The sequence below is a fragment of the Lichenostomus cassidix genome, chromosome Z (assembly GCF_008360975.1).
Source record: "Lichenostomus cassidix isolate B80296 chromosome Z, HeHo_3.0, whole genome shotgun sequence".
Lineage (NCBI taxonomy): Eukaryota > Metazoa > Chordata > Aves > Passeriformes > Meliphagidae > Lichenostomus > Lichenostomus cassidix.
In genome coordinates, this window is record NC_139511.1 from 62,664,489 (window position 1) to 62,685,772 (window position 21,284).

The following is a 21,284-nucleotide window of genomic DNA, read 5'->3' on the forward strand; positions in this document are numbered from 1 at the left end:
CTCTTGTAGGATATAATACACTATAACATATTATTTTTATTAACTATTATTGTTTCGCATTATTGTGACACTTTCTACAAAATATATCAACCAATATGCCAGGTCAACTCTGAGGAAAGAAAAACTGGACAATTTTCCAAACTTATTCTCTTGTTAGATATTCTTCTCATGCTATCTAATGTTATTAAGCACTTCCTCCCTAACATGTTTCGCTCCTCTTTCTTCCTCAATTACCTTTAGAAGGATTTCATCCTCATAAGCAGTGAGGTAAACACTGTGCAGATATGCCTGCTTCATTCAATAATCAGGAAAAACTAAAAGTATTTTCCCTGGATATTGGGAGGTGTCTCCCTGGTCAGATCTGTTGTTTCAGATTCTTTGCAAACAAAAGCAAACAATGACTGTCTGGTTCAGTGCAGTGCCAGAGACAGACAGTTCAACAGGGAGTGGATTCAGGGATAGATTTTTCTGGGAGGGAGAGGGAAGGCTTCAAACTAGTCAAGAAATCTATGCACAACACTATGTTGAATCTGCACCACCTTAACATCTGAATATCATAAATCTCCCAGTTTTACCAGCAGAGCCTGCCTAATGCATTGCAGCAGAAGTTTCATGTCACTATGAAGATACTGAAAAATTTTCTTTGCATGCCAAGATTAATATTAAAAGCTTTTGATTTCATCTACATACCAGTGAGATGAAAGTGACCTGATTGTTTTAGGGCATATGCTGCTGAAACACTTGTGGTTCTGTAGGTGCTATCGGGGTATAAAAATTTGGGTTAATCACCAATTTAAAAGATCATGTAGGCATTCAGCATTTGGTGTACTTGAGTGAAAATATCCAAGACATTTTTAAGGATTAATTTTGTATAGCATCTTTAGGAAAAACAGTCAAACTCATGTTTAAGTCCAGGGTCTCACTTTAGAGGCTTTCATAAAAATGTAATTTTTCATTAAATACTTCTCACAATTAACCAACAGAATATTTACACTCAGCCTACAAGGTTGCAGAGACAACATATATTTTGGTTTTAACACATTCTATTGCACATTACCTACGAACCAGCCAGTGACGAGTCAGTCATACAGTCTCCCTACTGACTTCCAGCATTTAGACAAGTTGGGATTGTTTCTCCTTAGCATCCTCTTTTAGTCAGCAGCAGAGCAGAGCCTGAGTTAACTCAGCTCATGCTATGAGCCTCCTGCAGCCCTCCACTGCCTGTACTGAACAAATGGGTCCCAAGGGAAACCTATCAGGCAAGTGCTTAAATAAATCACCAAATGTAGACCCTGAAAATCACCAAATTTAGACTCTGCAGAGCAGAGGCAGGCTGCAGGCTATCTCTGGTTCTGATTAGATTCTAGTATCTCAAGACAATTAATGTGTTGAATTGTCATCAAGTTTTAATCACCAGTATCGTAGCTGAGAAACTGAGAAGAGCATTTCCTCCCAACATGCTTCTTCTAGGGTTAAATTCATAAAGTTAGTTCTAAGAAGATGGAAATTATTTAAACAACGTAACTGTTTCTAGATATTTGTGCTGTATGCAAGTGAAATTACAGATTTGCATAAGAAAGTTACTAATTTTGCAAAATCAAAGGATAATTGTGTATTTCTTTGACATAAGAGGACTCGGTTCTAGATTTACTTAAACTGATTTGTTTTAGTTTTACGTTGGTTTAATTTACTAGCTTTAACTCATGATAATACATTTTACAGTAATTATATGAAGCTTAAAGTTAAATGTTTACCTCTAACTGGCATTAGACCTTATGGTTCATTGAACTTACTCCAAATATATAACCAAGATTCCAAGTCTAAGAGAGCATAATCCCAAAATTAACAAATGCACATTCAACTTAGCTTTAAACCTTAAACTAAACAGTGTAATCAAAACATGGTGCTGTTAGCAAATTCTTTTCCAAAGTCTAAAACTTATGAAGCACTGAAATCTTGACCTAAACAGCGCAGGCAGCTTTCCACTCCCTAGCTGAACAAAAACATTCAAGGGTGCACTTTCAGTGTATCAGATGGAGATGATGGTGCCCACTTCTTCCATTAGCAGGCTCCTGGTGTTTTGAAGAAGTGTACATAAGCCTCCAGGTTCCACTTTCCAGTAAAAGCACGGAGGTGATAGAAGTGCAGTCAATTAGAACTCAACAAAATCCCTTCCCCATCAACTGAGCAAATGGGAGAGAAGAGATGGAGAGAGAGCAAAAAGCTCAGATAAAAATTGTGTTCAAAAAACAGATACTGAAGAAATTTCATCGTAGGTCTACAGAAGGCATTACACAAGAGAGATAGTTATCTTCAGCCCTCATGTCCTGCCCCACAGTGCACTGAACATTGGATGGCCTCCAACTAAATATGGGGCTTTTTAGCACAAACACAAAGTGCATCAGTTAACAAGTAGGTTTTCAGTCTGGGTACTCTTTCTGCTACATCAATATCTTCTAGATTGTACCCATACTTTAAAAATCAAGTTCTTCCTGTCTAACAACAACAACAACAACAACAATTCCTTTTTAAAAATGACTATGTCTTCCTAAGAATGATTTTTTTGACCTTTACAGACCAGAGTAGGTAAAGAATCAATACTCACTCCTTTTCCAGGAACCTCAACTAAAGCCTGGCATCAAGTATTCACCCAAAGGATTAAAAGGGTGAATTTTACATTCACTGTAAGGGTAAACATTGGGGCGAATAAAAATAAATTGATTTGTTTGCAGATATTAGCTCACACAAGCAAGTACAGTATGAACAGTCAAGTACAAATACTTGTTTATGCTTGCAGATACAATCACCTCCTCCTGACCCTTCTCATGCAGGTTATAAAAGCAATTTGACTGGCACCTTCTGACAGTTCAGTTCTACTGTTGCGAATTTTAAACTTCAACGTAAAAGAACAAAAACAAAAAAAAAAAAAAGCCTCACCAACACCCCACTTTCCCTTCCAAATCTAAACAGAGAGATCAACATTTCATGTAAACTTGATTAGCATTAACATAACAAAGCACGTCTAAATCCTGCAAGCTCAAGACCCAAACGACTTTGTGTTCAAGAGGTGTCTGAGTCTGGCACTGGGTGATGTGGTTTAGGGGCTGCAGGGGTTGTGCTCAGTTGATGATTGGTCTGGATGACCTTGAACATCTCTTCCAATCTTGATGTTTCTATGATTATATACATTTTGTCAGTTAAAACTACCCAACATACTGAATTTTCAATCCTCAGATTATTTTCTACAGCAGCCCAGGGAAACCACTCTGCCAAACACTCTTTTCTCAGCATGGTTTGTCAGCGTTTGATGACAGTAGAAACTTTCACCCAGGCTTCCATCAGAAAGTACAACTTATTGGTGATTTTATAACAAATTAGATAATTTCTGGTTTTGTCTTTATATTTTCATGGTAATTCAGTACACACTGAGAGTGAACTAAGTGAACTATGTAAGTAAATAAATCACATCTATATGCAGTTTAATAGTGCAGTTTAGGTTAAAAAAAAAAAAACCAAAACACTATAGTGTGCACACACTGAAATTCAGACTCCACTGGCAAACTTGCCTGATAAACTCCACTGTGTAGTACCGGATGGGAGAACTTCCTTCACTCACTCCAGGCTTCCAGGACAATGCAACTTCTGAATCAGAAACCACCACGATCTGGGGCTGATAGGGTGGTGCAGGGGGCATGCACTTATCTAAGAAGAAGTGCAAAGGGATAGCATTAGAGAAGCAGCTGAGATGCTACACACAGTAACCCAACATCAACTGACATAGAAATCAAATTCATTGGCTTCTCCCCTCACCCAACTGCCCCTCTAAACCCCTACTTTTGTGGAAAAATAACACTGAAATACTGTGATACTGCACACTACAGAGGTCAGGTGTGAGTGCAACAGACATGTCCCTGCCATTTTTGCAGGGGAACCCTGGAGGCAGCATTACCTTGGGATAAAGTTGTCACCTCCCTGGGCATGCTGGGCCGTCCCTTCCCCGCCCAGCCGTAAGCTCCGACGCTGACACGGTGTGGAGTGCCTGGCTTCAGGTCACCGATAACAACATCCTGCCAAGTCAAGAGCAGACAGGCACATTGTGAGAGCAATTCTGTGCAACTGGGGATGGTGCTGAGCTGGGGTTCAGGGATCTTACATGGCGTTTTCCATGTACTCTCCTAGGAAGATTGTCCCAAGCCCAGTGCAGCTCAGAAACAACAAACACAAATAGAATCATGTTTCCTCTCAAGCTGCAGCTTCTCCCCAGGGGAATCCACGAGGCTGACCTGGACCCATTTCTCAGCATAACTCATAAGGTTGCAGATCGTTTGCATTTGATATCTAGCTTTTTCACTGGTGAAGTCAAAGTCACATACTATTCCCTCCCTTGGGCCAACTGCTAGCATTTGGTATCAGTCTGGTGTGTTTTCTTCCTTTTTTTTTATTGTTTGTTTTTATTTCTCTTTTAAATTCAGAGGCCATAAAGCCTCCTGAGAGTGAAGCAATTTGATGCAGTGTGAACTGATGATCCTTTATTTCTCACGGAGCAGAGCCCTATCCCATCATCTCTCACAATTTTACGAGCTCAGCTAACAGCCTTGACCTGAAGCAAGCATTTCCCTTATTTGTCCTTCTGCCATAAACACAGAAAGATTAACCCACAGACAACTATGGTAAAGGAGGCAATACTCAACTGCATGTGAAGAGCTTGTGCTGATGAATACTCCTCAGAGGAGCCTGTTCAATTCTCCCAGAAAATGGAAAATGTCACCAAAACATTTCATCACAGGCTGTTACACATAGCATGGATCAGCCTCAGACATTTAGATCTGATCTTTAATGGAGAATGTGTACATGTGTTCAGAAATTCAGAATTCTTTACCTGCAGCCTACTTGGAATGTCTGTGTTAAGCCCAGATTTATGAATTTTGATGGCATATACAAGTAAACAGAAACACCAGGTTCTACACCACAGACTGTTCTGGTGTGAAAAATCAGCACTTACAAAAAACCTGTTTTACAGCAATTTTTCTTCTGGTTTCCTTTCGCTGATATTAAACACATTAGTCACAGTGCATTTGAAAATGCAGAGTTCTCCTCTCTCTTCACATTGGAACAGACATTAAATCTGCATTTCCAGTTGCAGTAAAATAGTAAACAATCCAAAACTTTTATTAAATTTCCTTTTGATGGTCTTTTGGAAAAAAACACTTCCTCTGTACTCTTTGGGGAACTTACATTATTACTACAGTGTTGTTCAGCAACACCCTGTCATCTGTCATTTCTCTGGGAGTGGTTTTGGAGCTCCAACACCAATTGCCACATGACCATCTGACCACTATCCTGTTTTTCCACCATTCACTCTTGAATGATCTGGACAAATCTGAGATGAATCCGAGATGATAACAATGCTGGAAAAGTAACTGTTCAGAGAGAGGCAGCAAGAACATTCACTTCGAAAGATTAATGTGGGTCTTTCAGTCTCATAGCTAAGTGACTGAGCTCTTTCCCTGTGTGATCTGAGCAGCCAGTTGCTGAAAACCCAGTACGTCCTCCTGGTGACAAAACTGATGCCTGTGCTCCTGCCTTTCTATCCTCAATGCCATACATACTGTCTGTCTGCCCTTAAACTGTGTGCATCTGTTCCTGCCAGTATTCCTCCTTATTACATTCACTCTTATGAGGAAAAGTCCTTCATTATTTTTATTGTTTTCACACTATTCAGGAGCTCAGCCCTTGCAGAGAGCTGGACATTCATGTATGTGATTCATATTATTACCTCCAGCCTCAAGCCTACAATAAACTAAACAGAAGGAATCTCACTGAGTGCCTGGCCAATCAAGATCAAAAGCCCTAATACCTACTTAGGTATTTAAATTCAGTACGTGTGCCCTAAAAAACCCAGCAAGGTGCACTCATGCCTTACACAAGTGGCTACCTGCCTCCTCCTGGCAGTGCCCTCTCCATGAACACAGCTCTGGAACACACAGTGGGGATCCCTGACACCAAGCATCTTCTAATCTTCAAGGATCAGGACATCAGTGAATAAGATTCAGGACACTATCAAGCTTCCCTGACCTGTGGCAATGTCAAGGAATACCCACCTCACACCAAGAACACTTGCCAATCAGATCCTGGAAAAGAAACATGTTTCTTTGTGCCTCACTGTCCAGAAGCCTGGGAGTACATATTTAATTTCTTTTTCTTGCTTGAATTTTGAAGACAGGTCTTAAACCCAATTTTCTACCTCTCAGAAGAGACAGAGTGGCCTCACAGATAGCAAATTTAGGTAGTATGTGGAAGAGTTATCCCCATCATTTTTGCACTCCTCCCTCCACTCAGATTACCTCTCTATTTTGAGGCCTGATCCCCCAAACTCAACACTAGATTGCTTATGATGTCTGAGTAGTCACCAACATATTGGTGGTGACAATTCTTGTCTTCCACAACTCTCTTACTAAAATCCTAAAAAATTACATTTGGTATTTTCATTCCAATCTCACATTGTTGAATGGGGTGAAGCAATGTGATGTCTTTTCTGTAGTAGGGGAGCAAACTGCACTTAGATTATCCCATATATCCTTCCCTGCCCTGCCACACAATTTGCCTTCCCTGCAAGTGTGTTGGAACTGTTTGTGAGGCTCAGAAGGCTGCCTCACAGAAACCAGGATTACAAATTGTTTTCCAAAAGAATGTCTGTTTTCTGTTTTGTTTTAATCCAAAAAAACATCAAACCCTGGATTACAGCACAGCTGCAGGAACTGAGCTGGGTTTAATGACACTCCCTCCCCTGACGACAATTCCTTCCCTGCACTACTGATCTCAGCTGGTCACTTCTCATTTAGCACTGGTACATTTAGTCATTTGACAGGGAGCAGTGCTGCTCTCCAGGGCTCTATGCCCAACCTAAAACCTCCCACCTTTAAAGCCTACTAATATTTATAGATTTTTCTTATTTTTTTACTATGTGTGCTGGAATCCCTGAATATTATGCCTGATTAGAGCAACCGCCTGACATCTGCATTTCTCCTGGCTGCTGTCACTTACATGTTCTCTGCTTTATGATGATAAAATACACAATAATGCATTATCCACTCTGTTTACATGCAGGCACATGAACATACACACACACAGAAACAGGCAGTGCAAATCAGCTCTTGTTGCAGAGGTGCCACGCAGCCCAGAGAAGCCTCAAAGAAAGCAGCAGGGTCATACCCAGCACCAGGAGAAGAGGCTTAGTGATGGAAACATAAACTATGCAGACTTAACCACAAAACTATTGCAGATTTCTGTTCAGTTTGGTATGAATACAACAGAAAGCATTTCATCGAGAACACCACTTCCTGCAGGATTAATGACAGCTGGGAGCTGATTAATCCCAGCCATTCATACTTCTCCACAAGTACCCCTCAGAAGTGTTATTTTTATCAAGCAGAAAAAAGAGCCCAGCGTGGAACCTCAACTCTGAAATGCCATAATCCAGACTCAACTCAGCTAAGATTGACCCAGACAGTCCTGGTTCAAGTGCATCCTGAGGACTCAGCCTCCTATAGTCCAACCAAACATCACTTCAGATCATGAAAGCCCTGAGAGCTCCATCAATTTTGTAAGATTTCTCTAGTCCTAAAATAGCTCTCAGAAAACAAAAGTTTGCAAGAGGCTGTTCATGCTAGGGATTTCAGTTAAACACTGAAATTGCTATCCTTCTCCTACCCAAACTCGAGCACCTCTTGCTTGTCTTCTGCTCACAGTAAACCCAACCTGTTTACTGCTCACAGGAAGCAGACTCGACTGAGGGCAGGACTGGAAATAATCAATCTGATTAATTCACCAGCTGCAAAGCCATTAAGAGAGTTGGTATTTCTTTCAAACTTGTTTTATACTAGTAGCTAGTCTCCCACTCCTTCCTCCGGGGCGTTGCAAGGCTGGCCTCTTCCTGTGCTCCTCCTCCTTCTTGGCTCTCACTGGACTGCCTCAGGTTTTTTCCTCTTCATCTGCTTTCCAACTGCCAGACTTTGTTCTTCCCTTTTACTGTCTGTCTGACTACTCAAGTGTCCTCATCACCTCTAAATCCTCACTGCCTGGATAGATCTCATTTTTTACACAAATTTACTCCATCAAAACAATACATCCATAAACACCTCTGATGACTGAGAAAAAGGTTTATCCATTGCTAAAAAAGGGAGCTGCTTTGCCTACACATCTCCAGCTTATTCACCTGTGGATTTTGAACTTTTTGAGGCTACTATTTGCTACATTTTGACCACAAAAGATCATGTGTAAGTGCTACATAGAATCAGCATTTGAGATCAATTTTTGTGTGTATGTCTGTGGAAAGACCAAGTCAGAAACATTTAATTTAATTTAAAATCACATCTGTGACCAAGTTTCACATGAAGCAATACTCACAAAAATTGCTTGTCCTTCAGGTTGACCCTGGGAAAAAAAAAATACAACTTGTTAAAAACCAACATACTAAAAAGTGATGGCAAAACCACATAAATAATGGGTCAGGGAATTAAAACAAGAATTAAAACAGTGCTGCACCATATACTAGTCTATATAGCTGTTAATCATCTGCATGAGTACTGGGATACAGACTCTCCTCTCCCAGTGATTAAGATGCACTGCTGTTAGGATTAAGACAAAAAAAAACATTGTGCTGTTTGATCTTTCTTCGCACTGCTAGCAAGAATGGTTTTTAGGAAAGAAAAAAAAAGGCCAAGAGAGAAAGAGATATAAAGATAAGAAGGGAGAAAATAATGCATAAATAAAGAAATTATATATCATGACAGCAATATTATTTCATTCATTGTGATCCCAGAATCCTGCAGAAGTCAGAACTGACAGCCAGAGTGATGGAAAACTGCAGGAAATCTGAGTATCCTCTTCACTCATGCTTCTAGTGAGGAAGTGGGGCAGAAAAAGGGAAGGAGGAAAGAGAAGGGGCAAATGAAACAAACCTCCAAAGTAAGAATGCAAAGGAGATTTTAAAAAAAAGAAAAGAAAAAAAAATGGAGAGCCATGAGAAAAAAGTAGTGCTTTCAAGAACAAAATAAAAACAGCAGCAGCTTGGGGGAATATTCTAGAATATGAACTTGCAGAACTGCAACTAAAGCAGTCCTATTTCAGGAGGCCACAGTCTCACATAGAAGCAAAAACACTCTATGTGTTAATTCACACAGCTGTGGCAGACACTGCAATACACTGACAGTGCAACTCACTCTAACTGGGCATAGACTTGTGCAATTCCACCCCTTCCATGTGTGAAAATGTACAGAAAATGCATATTCAAGGTTAAAAGTCCTATTCTAGTAGATGACAAAGGTCAGCTCTAGGAAGCTGAGAGCAAGTCCCAATTGTTTTACATGATAAAACAGACAACAAGGAGAAAAAGTGCATCACACAAACAGAAAAATATTGTTATTTCCTTTTGCTCAATACCCAGAGCAGATCTGGGTTTTGGATCCTCACCAGATTTCACAAACAGGCAACAAGGATACCGTTGCAAGTTTCCACTTGCATGTTCTGCTCCAGTGCTCTGAATGTTGATGAAAAGAAATACTCACCATGCTAATCATATCCAAACTCAGGGGAACATCGTGTGAGAGCTGTTTAACTGCCTTGTCACCTTCAACTTCTGAGTAAAAGACCTTGGGAAGAAGATATAGTCAAATCAGTTAAAGCAATAACTCAATGTTTCAGAGTGACTTATGAACAAGTGCACCAGTGCACTGTTCTCACACTGAGGACAGCATTTGAGCCCATGATGCCCTGCCTTTCCAAATGCAGGAAAAGATGAAGTCCTTTAATATTCTTTACATATTTCCTAGAAGTTGTCAGTGTGACCAAAGGACACCATCACACAATGTATACACTTATGTGAAACACAGTTGTAGTGTTTGTAGTGCAGACAGAGCTGACAATTTTAATTGTGCATCATTTGTCCATGGTCAGCATGGACAGCTAAAATGTTATGGGATTAGTCTGCACAGCTTAGAAACCTTACTGCATATAAGGAAGAGGTTGACATTACATGATTATGACATTATAGTAATTGGTCTATCATAAAATGTCTCTCCACATCAGTTGCCATGCGCAGGGGACTAATGAGACAGAGAATCTGCCTTCTTGTGCACAGAAATCCTGAGATGCCAGAGCATCCAGATACTGCAGTGAAGACAGTTTGGATACAGTACTATTGATGCTGCTTGTGATTGGTTTTATTGTCATGCCACATACCAGCTCAAGGCTTAAAAAAATAAATGGAGATACTTGATCTGCATGCATGAAGAGTGAAAATTGTTTACAACTTAAGCCACTCTGTTTTCAAACAGAGGGATGGACCCAGCTACACACAGAGCCCACCTGAGACAGATCCTGGCCACAGCAAGTGCTTTTTGGTGTTCTAGACTACCATGTTCTAGTTCACAGCACTTTTACAACAATAAAATCAACCCTGCAGCTGGGCTGCACTGGTGTAATTTACAAGACCATGGGATAAAGGAACATGTGTACCAGAAATATCTATTGCAGGGAATTTTCTCATTCTATTAGGGTACATTAATAATAAAAGTACTCAGTAGTATTCTGCTTCCCACTTTTTTACATAAAACTTAACTTTGGGTATTTTATTCCTGGAAATTTCAAATCCCTCCACAGAAAATGCTAATAAAAACAACTGCTATTTGGGTTTTTTGTTGAAGGGGAAAGCAACACATTCTAGACAACATCCCATATCTTTCCTACTGACTAACTTCCATTTTGAGACTGAGTTTCATTGCCATGGAATACCTATTAAAGCAATGCCTAACAAAAAATGAATGAATGGCATGTTAGTGCCCACTGTTTTTCTTGTACACTAAAACACAGTTCCCAGTTTAGCTTAGCCATTCAGTTTTGCCCTATAGGCAGAAGGTAACAAGGCAGAGGTTTGATGGGGGGTCAGAGACTTCCCTATAAAATTGCTGAGCACAACGGGAAAATCATTCAGCTGCTTTAACAGAAACTGACTTCTGAGGTAGGGGACAATAAAACAAAAGCCCTTTTCACATTTAATGCTGTAGGTGGGTTCCCAGGGATTCTGTGCAGTACAGCACCTATCCAGAAAGAGACTCCATGAAACACTCCTTCCCTTGTACTGGCTGTCAGTCTGGGAAGTTTTAGAGGCTTAATTTGGAAACATATTTCTGCTAAAGCAATCCTCAGGTTGAAAGTACAAGTCAAAGGATCTGCCTGAACCTTCACTTGCACAGTGTAATATTGACCTGCTCTGCTCTACTTTACTGTTTTATCAGCTGCAGAGAGCCTTGAAGGAAAACCACAACAGAAAAGCAATCTATATCCACTGCAGGCCCTTGGCATCCTACTCAAATTCCCATCATAGCTTGTTTCTAAAACATGAACTGCTTGATTTTTAAGGTTACAGCTCACTCCACTCAAGCCCAGCTTTCTGGGCAGGGGCTGTGTCTGTTGGGGGCAGGGGCTGTCCCGCAGGCCGCAGTGTGTGCAGTCTGAGGCCATGCAGCATCCCTTACCGTGTACCCTGTGATGGTGCTTGCGTGCTGCTTTGGCATCTTCCACTGCACTGTGAATGCTGTGCAGTTCAGTGAGTCCAGCAGAATATCCACAGGAGGCCCCAGCCTATCTGCTAGAAACAAAATGGCATTGTATGAGGAGCCACAGGACAAAAACCCTCTCCTTAGCTATCTGGTAGGTTTGGCTTTGAAGAATAGGTCTGTGCTGCCCTCACTCCAAAGTACAAAACACAGACCACTACTCCACTTTTACTTGGGTGCCCCTTTTCCCTCTCCAATTTCAAATTCCCAGGTAGCAGTGGAACACCAGGAGTGGGGGAAGCAAAGGGGGACAAGTGGACAAGCTGTTGCTCAGCTTCAGGAGCACATAGTTTCTCAGCTTGCTCAGCTGCAAGCAATGCCTTTGAGCAACCCACAGGCTTTTCAATGAGTTCCTGAAATGCTGGACACTACCCAGGACCCAAAGACAGGGACATTCACACATTGCTTGCACAGTCTGTGGCAAAGATTGAGACCACTGGGAAGGTCTCCCAAGAATGTTCTGGAGGACAGCACAGTTCACACACCACATCTGTAAGTCAGAATTTTTTGGGGAAGAAAAGGAGTTCAACTGTGTGGATGAGAGCCAAACCATGCCATGTTCCCTAGGCCCTCACCCATTTTCTTCATTAGCACAGACTTAGTCCCATGGGTTCCTGCTTGGTCCAGGGGCTCTGAACACAGCACATCCCACCTCCTATGCTCACCTCCTGCCCTGCACTCAGCAGTAGCTGGAACCAAACACCCCCTGCTACCTAAAAGAGCAGCAGGGATGAGCAGCCAGGGCTGGGGTATCAGTGTCCACTTAAGAAGCATTTCACACCCAGAAAATGAATGGGCACCTTTCCAATCTTCACAACACCCAATGAGGTAGATTAACATTAATGCTGCATTACTAATAATGAAGAAAGAATACCCCCTAAACATTCACTCTTAACGTATTCATGGCATCTTTCTGTTACTTTCTGGGGAAGCTCTAGGAGACAAGTTTGCTGGAAGGCATAGTTGCTGAAATAACACATTTAAACAGCAATGAAAAATAGTCATGTAAGGCAGGCTTCAAATTCATATTTGGAATGCACTATAGGCCAATAACATTATTTACTGAAAGTATTTGGTGAATAATTTGGAACAACAAATAAATTTTGAACAAAATGCAATCCATTTGCAGACTATCTGCAGAGAGGCAACATCTGTTTAATAAGGAGCCACATAATGAATTATTCACTCAGACCTAGAAAACACTACTATCTCCAGGTTGCAGATGATGGAAGAGACACAGAGAGCCAAACAGTGACCTCAGTTACACTGGCCCATAAATTGTCACTGTGGAGTAAATACAAAGCCCTGGACTAAGCCAGGGAAAACAAGAGCAATGAGCTAGAGAAGCCTATATTTCTATCCTTCTTGTTTATTTCTCCCTAGAAGTTTGGGAATTCCCTAACTCAGCAGGGACACGGCTGGATACACGCTTGGGAACCAGGTGTAAGCACCATCAGCCCCAGCACTGTCTTTGCAAGCAGCCTCAGGTGATGGGCAGCATCCTGCCCTCTCTGACAGAGCCACGCGACAAGCAGGCACGTGGCACTCACCGTGCTGGGGACTGCTGCCTCGTGCCCAGACTGGGAGCCAAGAGGAAAAAGAAAGCCAGGGGCAGCTCTGACCTGTGCACAGTTATTTCCTGGGGAGGACAGAGGGCAAGGCAGAGAGGAGTATGTCATGCAGTGTGGCAGTCCCACAGTCCTCTGCTGTCACCGCTCCTGGCCTGACAGCTCAGTGATGTGCGTCTGGGGATTCAGAGTCACTTCTGGTTGTCAGGGTCTGAATTTCACACAACCCAGCAGAAAGTAAAAAATGTCCACTTCTGGACTGAGCTTTCCCTCCACAACCATGGCAAAGTGATGGCAGGATCTGACACAAGCGATGTTTATGGCACAGAGCTGCAGGAGGTGTCATGGCTTTTGAACAAGCACATCAAAGTGCTTTGTCAGCTGATCACTGCTGCTGCAACACGTGTCACTGCTCTACTGACAAACCATTTTGAGATAAATGTGAGCTTAACGTATCTTGCATGATTTTATGGAGCATCATGTATTAGGCACACTATAAACAGATACTGAAGCTGGTCTAAACATTTATGTCATTATGTCAAATGTCAAGTTTAGACTATTAAAAATAATAAAGAGTTTTCAAGGTTAAAACCCTAGGGGTTTTAAACTCAACACTTGTAGTTTCTCCAAGAATAGAGGTTAGAAATACCTCTTCTCAAAACTCAGTGTGAAATCTCTGTTAACCTGGTAGAACCAAGCACAGTGCAAAACCACAACAGAGCCTACTCCCTTCTGCAACCTGGGGATTGGGAATCTGCAGACATGGGAGGTGAGACATATCCACTACTTCTACATGCTCCAAAGATCTGCCTCAGTGATGATCCCTCGGCAATATCCTCTGCAGTTGGCTCCAGTGAATTCCTAAGAAGGCATTCTTCAGAGATTTGCTCTGACCATAAAGAACAAGGACCTAATTTATATAAACAATAAAATTAGACACATTTTGTACAAACACAGTTGTTCTCCTTTCTGGCCCATCCAGCACAGAAAGTTCAATATTACCCAAAATGCTGTTCTGGTAATGGAAGCAATTACTCCAGTGCCATTAATCAAGGAGGAGCACTCTCACACATATTATGACTATACATTGTGAAAGTATATCAAGCACAAGAAATTCATGAGGATTTAGCCGTAGATTAACAATGTTGAGCTGACAATGTTGTGTTTACTTTTCTGCTTACAGCTACTTTCCTTCTTGTTTATACATCTTTGGCTCTGTACTTCTAAAATGTGCAAAAACCACCAAACCAGTAGAGTAGTCACCAAAAAAGCTCTTGAAGTGAGCTGAAGAATATATAATTATTTCAATTTTTGCTTCAAAAAAGCAACTCAAATAAAAAACAGTGAAAATGCTTATGCCATCAATACAAGTGCCACTTCCATTGTGGCTCTCACTGCTACATACAGCAGCCTCTGCCTATATATTAAACACCCATGGGCTACCATCAGGTTAAGTGTGTGCCTCCTGGGAATGATCCCCAGCCTGGGCCAGTCAGTGGTGTTATTCTTTACTGTAATGAACAGATTAAATTCTTTGCTGTGAGGGTGGTGAGGCACTGTCAGAGGTTGCCCAGAGAGGCTGTGGATGCCCCAACCTTGGCAATGTTTATGGCCAGGCTGGATAAGGCCTTGAGCAACCTGGTCTAGTGGGAGGTGTCCCTATGGCAAGGGGATTGAGATTAGATAGCCTTTAAGGTCCCTTTCCACCCCCTTAACCTTCTACCATTCTATGATTCTGTGTACCAGTGCCTCTGGATGCTCCTTGCCATCCCTGAATCCACCAGCAGAAATGTCACTTCCATGTCTGCCCTTGTGATTTTGTGCAGTTACCTTGAGTACACAATAGAAACATTTCCAATGAATCCACCCTCTGCTCCCAGGCTGGCCTTGAGCAGGGCTCAGGAGCATATGCTTCAGCCTGATCCTTTCCTTCAGCTACTGCAAAAAAACTGCTTATGCAGACACAGTTCTTTACCTGCCTCCCTGCCTCCCTGCCTCCCTCCCTCCCTCCCTTCCTTCCTTCCTTCCTTCCTTCCTTCCTTCCTTCCTTCCTTCCTTCCTTCCTTCCTTCCTTCCTTCCTTCCTTCCTTCCTTCCTTCCTTCCTTCTTTCCTTCCTTCCTTCCTTCCTTTCCTTCCTTTCCTTCCTTTCCTTCCTTTCCTTCCTTTCCTTCCTTTCCTTTCCTTTCCTTCCTGTCATGGACTGACACCACAATCTTACTACATTGATGAGCAGTTATGAGAAAAAAATTCAACTTCAAACAAATACTTTTCTAGTGTTCACAAGCTTCACGTTTGAAGCACTTTGGATGAACTGGATAAAGCTCATCACTGCTAGTATACACTACTAATACTGCTATTTTCAAGCAAATTTCAAAACTGATTCAAATTTTAAATTAGATTAAAATAATAGTGATTGAAAACATTTTTTCTCTAAATACTGATTTTTATCTAAAATATTGATAAATGGAGTATCTGAAAAAATTGTGTTAGAAATTTTTCTTTTAGAATGTAATCTTGTTTTTTCTTTTTAGATATTTTTACTGTATCGAGGCAAGCAGATAGTCACAGGTACTTACAAACCCTTAAATAAAATGCAAATAATTCACTGATACAATCCACATGCAATAATATGGTAATACATCTAAGGGATAACAGATGGTTCATTTAATCTTTACTAGTTTGTACTTTGGAAAATTAAAATCTTCATACTATGGTTCCTGCACTACTCTTAATGAGAGGTCATAAGCCAGCGAAAGGAGATAAGCATTTCACTATTTTACTTTTAAATCTCCGTGGGTAACAGCTAAGAGGTACTGACTGCAGGGCTCCTTATTTTCCAGGCTGATGTGTCTCCCGTTTGTGTTCCATGAAACAAGTGAAACTTGTTGATTAAATGCTCACTACCACTACTAACATGTCACAATGTAAGGAAATAGGATTAAAAAACTCAAGAAAAAATTCAAACTAATTCTAAATTGAAGTTTTCAGAACAAAACACTTCTAGAAATATCTCTGAATTTCTTTTGTTTGAAACATTATTTGCATTCACCAATTCATTAAAAAAACCCCTGTGTTCCATTAAAATAGCACTTTATCATTGTAACAGCTGATTTTGAGGAAAAAGAGCTCAGCTGTTCCTAGAGGTGAAACAAAGTGTTGTACAGTCCATTCACTCTCTCACTGAAATGTTTGTGAAATTCTTATTTATAAAACAACAAGCTGTGATAAGGTATTTGGCTTCTCTTATTTTGCAGACCGAAAGTTATGCAAACACCACAGTGGAAGGAAGAGAGCATGACAAACTGAACAGTTCAGGAAATTCTAAATGAAAAAAATGTGCCATCTTTAAATTTCTTTGAAGCCTTTTTCAGCTCCCACTGCCCAGCAGAAGTATGTAAGAGAGTGAGAAACTTGCAGCCACAACTACGAAGGACAAGGACTTGAAACTGGAAAATCTCAGCCTGCCTGTCCTGGTTCTGCACCTGGAGCAGCACTATCCATGCAGAAAACAAAAAAAAAAAAATCTTGATGGCCATTTCTCTGAATGAATCACCTACCACTGCCTCAGACCCTGACAAAAGGAAATCTGCTGATCACCTGGACACTGCCACACTGAGTACCAGGGCAGAGATGGCAGGTAAACACGGCCCCATAGAGGCATTGTGGTTTTTGATCCAAACCACAGTGCACAAACCTTTGAAGAGACTAACCTGACCTTCATTACTCCTTCAAAAATACTGCAAAAGAAACCACAACGAAAAAGAGTCCCTCAACATTTTAATAAATAACAGGCTTGGACCCATGTGATGTTTTTCTGATGCTCACATACATGTGTTATCTGCCCCAGGGACATCTGAGGTGACAATCACTGGGGTTTTTATAGCCCAAGGAAGGAATGAAGGAGACAAAGCTCAGAACTTAAGCTACAGTGCAACACTGTGAATCCCATTAAGAACAAGCAGGCACAGTGTCACTGGTGACTTTGCCATGGCTTTTCTTGCTTTACCTTGGCCCTGCAGATCACTGAACAGAAAGGCAGCAATGGGAAGCCTCAGTTCTCTCCTTACACTCCTTCCTAGAGCAAGGCTCTGCTCCCAGAAAGGCTCCAACTGCAGAAAAAGGAAGGAGAGAGGAGGGGAGCTCTGCACAGTACAACAGTGATTTCCAGGAGTGAAAAGGAAAAGCAGTGACTGCTGCTTTTTTTTTTTTTTTTTTTTTAATATTTGGGATATAGATATAAAAATTCTAGCAGTGGATGATTATGCTCTGGACTCACTTTTGGAGAATTCCTGGTGCTGAAAGTTATAAAAAGCAGGGGACATCATATCTCTGAGAAAAGTTTGTATCTGTCTTGCCCTAGTCAAGAGAAGCACATGGGACAATCTCCAGGAAACACTTACAGGCCCGTGTTTTTAATATTTACTGCTCAGAGGCCAGTTTGATTCACACAAATACGTACCTGCATACACTGTACCTGGATAACTTGGTGAAATATTTCACCTAATGGAAGCATTTTCCACTTCCAGAGCAAGTGGAGCATAGGTTCCTGTAAAAACCCCCACCAGGACACTTCACTTGCACAACCTCCAGTGCATTTCTGGGAGTCTGAGTGAAAATCTATCACTCACTCATCTAAAACCAGGCTTGTGCTTAACCCACTGAAGCCCCAGTGCTGGGGCATGGCTGTCCTAATTCCTGACATCTCTGCAGCACCTTGGCCTGGCAGAGGAAAGTGTTAGCCAGGTTCCTGTTCCTGGAGCAGGGATGGTACTGAGGCTCATGTCTCCCTACTCCAGCCTACAGGCTGCTTGAATGCAAAGCTCAACATTTTTCCTGGCTTGGGATTTCCTGTCTGGGCTCCAATCTGCCTTTTCCCTGTGGATGTGTCCAGTGACTGTCAGGCTGCAGCTAGCCCTGCCTGCTGCCAGCACCCTCCCTGCCCTGCCATGGCTTGCCTTGTTATCAGCTGCTTCACCAGTTTTCAAAAAACTTTGAAAAAACGTGTCTCAGAGGTTAATTTAAGTGCCAGAAGGTAGCTGAAATCAAGCAACAGTATGTCACCATGTCTGTGTACTAGACTTTAATAATCAGTGAGACAAGCTGCTTAAGAACCAGCATGCCAGTAGCATATCCTGGCATCCCCTCCACCGTTTTCTTCATTCATGGTTTCCTGTGCTGGAACTACACTGTGAATGTCCATCACATAAAAAGCCACTCAGCTTTTTATGGGCAGCATCAAGCAGCAGCTTTCCAGCCTGGCTGGCACATGCTGTCGGGCTGAGGCACACACAGTGAGCTGCAGGAGGAGCTCTGCACGGGAAGGAAACTCTGCCATTTCAGTGCAGTTTCATCCTACCAAGGAGAAAAAGCAGCTGCTCACTGCCAGTGGCAAGAGAGACGTCGCATGCCTTCCACTCTGCCACCTCCCCACTTCTCCACCCCACTTCCTGCAGGCATTTCTCCACACATTCCTATCCCAGGGCTTCTCCCTTCCCTTTGCACTGACTTGAGTCATCTAATAAAATTCAACCCATTTCCATGAGAAAAAAAAGGCTGTTCTCTTTTCACTTGTGGGTTATGCATCTAGGAATTGTGCTAGGAAGCACAAATACTGGAGGAGCTTCACAAACCATGGCACTCTGAAAACAGCTGGAAGCAGAAACAGGAAAACACTAACAAAGTTGATCACACAGTGCTTAATGCCCATTACTGAGTCTTAGGGCATTGTTGGAGAAAAGAAACTCTACTAAGCAGGTTCTAACTGCTCTGAAACAAAATGATAAAAATAAAGATGCAAGTCACCCTGCTGCATTTCCTGAGCATTTATAACATGGTTATAACAGTTTCATTTTATATATATGAGTAAAAAAGCCAGTTAAACTGTAAAAATGGCAAAAACACAAATTTCTTTTCCCATCAATGGGCATCACTTATTTTTCAGGTGTTTGCTACCCAGATCTCAATATCTCAGTGGGACACATGGCAGAATTGTTCATGATACTTGAAAAACATTCTCCTTGATGTCCCTTAATCTGTTTGCTTTATCTACTACACATTTCCCTCTTGCTGAAACAGAGAACAAAACAGCTCTTGAAGAAACATCTTACTTAGTGCAAGAAAAAGAATTCAAGGGGAGTTTCCTGAAAAATGGTCAGATAGAAAAAAAAAAATACAATCAGATAATCACACATGCATTACATACACACATGCAAAAAGATTAAAGCATAAAGAGGACACACTGACCGTATGACAGGCAACAAATGTGCAGGGGGAGGACATGACATGCAGCATTTGGGTTCCCACAATCCCTCCACATCCTGAGGGATTGTTTTGAAGCTCATAATTTGTGGACACAAACAGTCTGGTCATGCCCCAGAAAGTATGACAAAAATCAGCGTGCGGTTTGGTTATCCCTGAGGTCCTTGCACAGGCCTCATACAGCAACACAAAGGGTAGCAGCCTCCCACCAAACACCTTTGTACTGATCACAACACCAGCAAACACTCATTTCTCTGCAGAAAGCAGAGCAGTTGGTCCAGTTGATGTTTTCAATCCATGACAGGGTGGAGGGCAGCTCAAAGGAACCTAAACTTGAAACAGAAATTTTCAGGAGATCCTTGTGACACAGCAAAATCACAGAGGGAGTGAGGCTGGAAGGCACCTCTGGAGATCACCTAGTCCAAACCCATGCACAGAGCAGGCTCAGCTGCACCAGGTTGTGCAAGACTTTGCCTAACAAGGTTTGAATATATCCAAGGACAGAGACTCCACAACACCTCCGTCTAAATTCTCAGTCACCATCACAGTAAAAAAGTATTTTCTCATGTTAAAGGGAATTCCTGCTTTCCCTTTGTGCCCATTGCCTCCTGCCCTGTCACAGGGCACCACTGAGAAATGCCTAGTTCTATCTTCATTACTCCCTCATCGTTTATATACATTTGTATGATTCCCATTATTATTTTATTTTGAAAGCTTAACTGTTCCTCTTAGCCTCTTACCATTTATTCATCTGTGGGACCCTTTGCTGGACTCATTCCAGTATGTCCATGTTTCCTCTTTTACTGGCAGCCCAGAACTGGACCCAGTGCTGCAGGTGTGTCCCCACCAGTGCTCTGCATTGAGGAAGGATCACCTCCCTCAACCTCCAGGAAACACTCCTCCTGATGGAGTGTGGGATGCTGAAAGAGCACCTCCTCTGGGGGTGTCACTGCACAATGACCCTAACCTGCTCCGTTGCAACAGTGATTTTATTTAGCGCTGCTGAAGGCCAGGTCAGGGAGAAAATCCAGCAGCTTCTCAAGGAGCAAGAAATTCTTCCCCGATTCAGTTCCTCCACAAGAAACAGGATAATTTCGATACCTTCTGCAGTCAGCAAGTCTCTCCATTCACCAGCACTATCAGTAAAACCAGAGGAAATTCCTTGTCTCTACCAAGTGACTGAAATAGCTGTGGTTTTTAAACCTGAATCCCTGCACTGATTTAGTGCGGGACATGTCCTGTGTATTCAAAGAACCACTAACAAGCCACAGGATGTGAGAACTGAGAGATTGACAGGGAAGGACAAAACCCCCTTTGGTGCAAGAGAATGAGACATGGAAATATATCACAGCATAAAGAACAAATACATAAGGCAAAAAATAGCACATGACCTAGGCACAGCTATGATGTCCACACAGCTAGTAACTAATGCTCCGTAATCCTCTCAAAGCATTCCCTGCTCCATTGGCATTGTCTTCTGCAGCCTGTAGACTCCAATGCTTTGTCCCAAACCTCTACCAGGGCTACCTCATGCAAGCCATGACCTTCACTTTGCATCAGCTGGGTCAAACAGCTCACTTTTTCTTCCCCTTTAAACCCATTTCAGGTGCTGTGTTATTCTTTGTCTGGAAGTCCCTGAAAGAATTACTTGTATTCTGCAGGTTTCTTCTTCCATCTTATGATCCAACAGCTCCACAGGGGTAAATGGCTGGAAGGCCCTCAGCTCACCCTACTGAGTGAGTCCTTTGGCACACAGATGGACAGAGAAACAGTTCTTGGCTGCAAAGTTCAACTTTGCCATTGTGGCTGATCAATTAAGATGGGAACATTAGCAACCTGCAC

The 21,284-nt window shown here is 42.0% G+C and overlaps 1 protein-coding gene across 3 annotated transcripts in view; it reads right to left on the reverse strand.

Annotated features, from left to right (window-relative positions):
• The window catches only part of EGFLAM (EGF like, fibronectin type III and laminin G domains), an 83,817-nt gene that overhangs the window by 55,304 nt on the left and 7,229 nt on the right, over window positions 1-21,284 (reverse strand). For 2 of the 3 annotated variants that reach the window (XM_085043822.1, XM_085043824.1), the window contains exons 2-6: window positions 11,535-11,647; window positions 9,567-9,650; window positions 8,407-8,433; window positions 3,950-4,067; window positions 3,567-3,702 (exon numbers count right to left, since the gene is read on the reverse strand). In XM_085043822.1, coding sequence (XP_084899948.1) covers window positions 3,567-3,702; window positions 3,950-4,067; window positions 8,407-8,433; window positions 9,567-9,650; window positions 11,535-11,647 — 478 coding nt within the window. The remainder of the gene's footprint in view (window positions 1-3,566; window positions 3,703-3,949; window positions 4,068-8,406; window positions 8,434-9,566; window positions 9,651-11,534; window positions 11,648-21,284) is intronic. The other variant, XM_085043823.1, reaches the window with a different exon arrangement.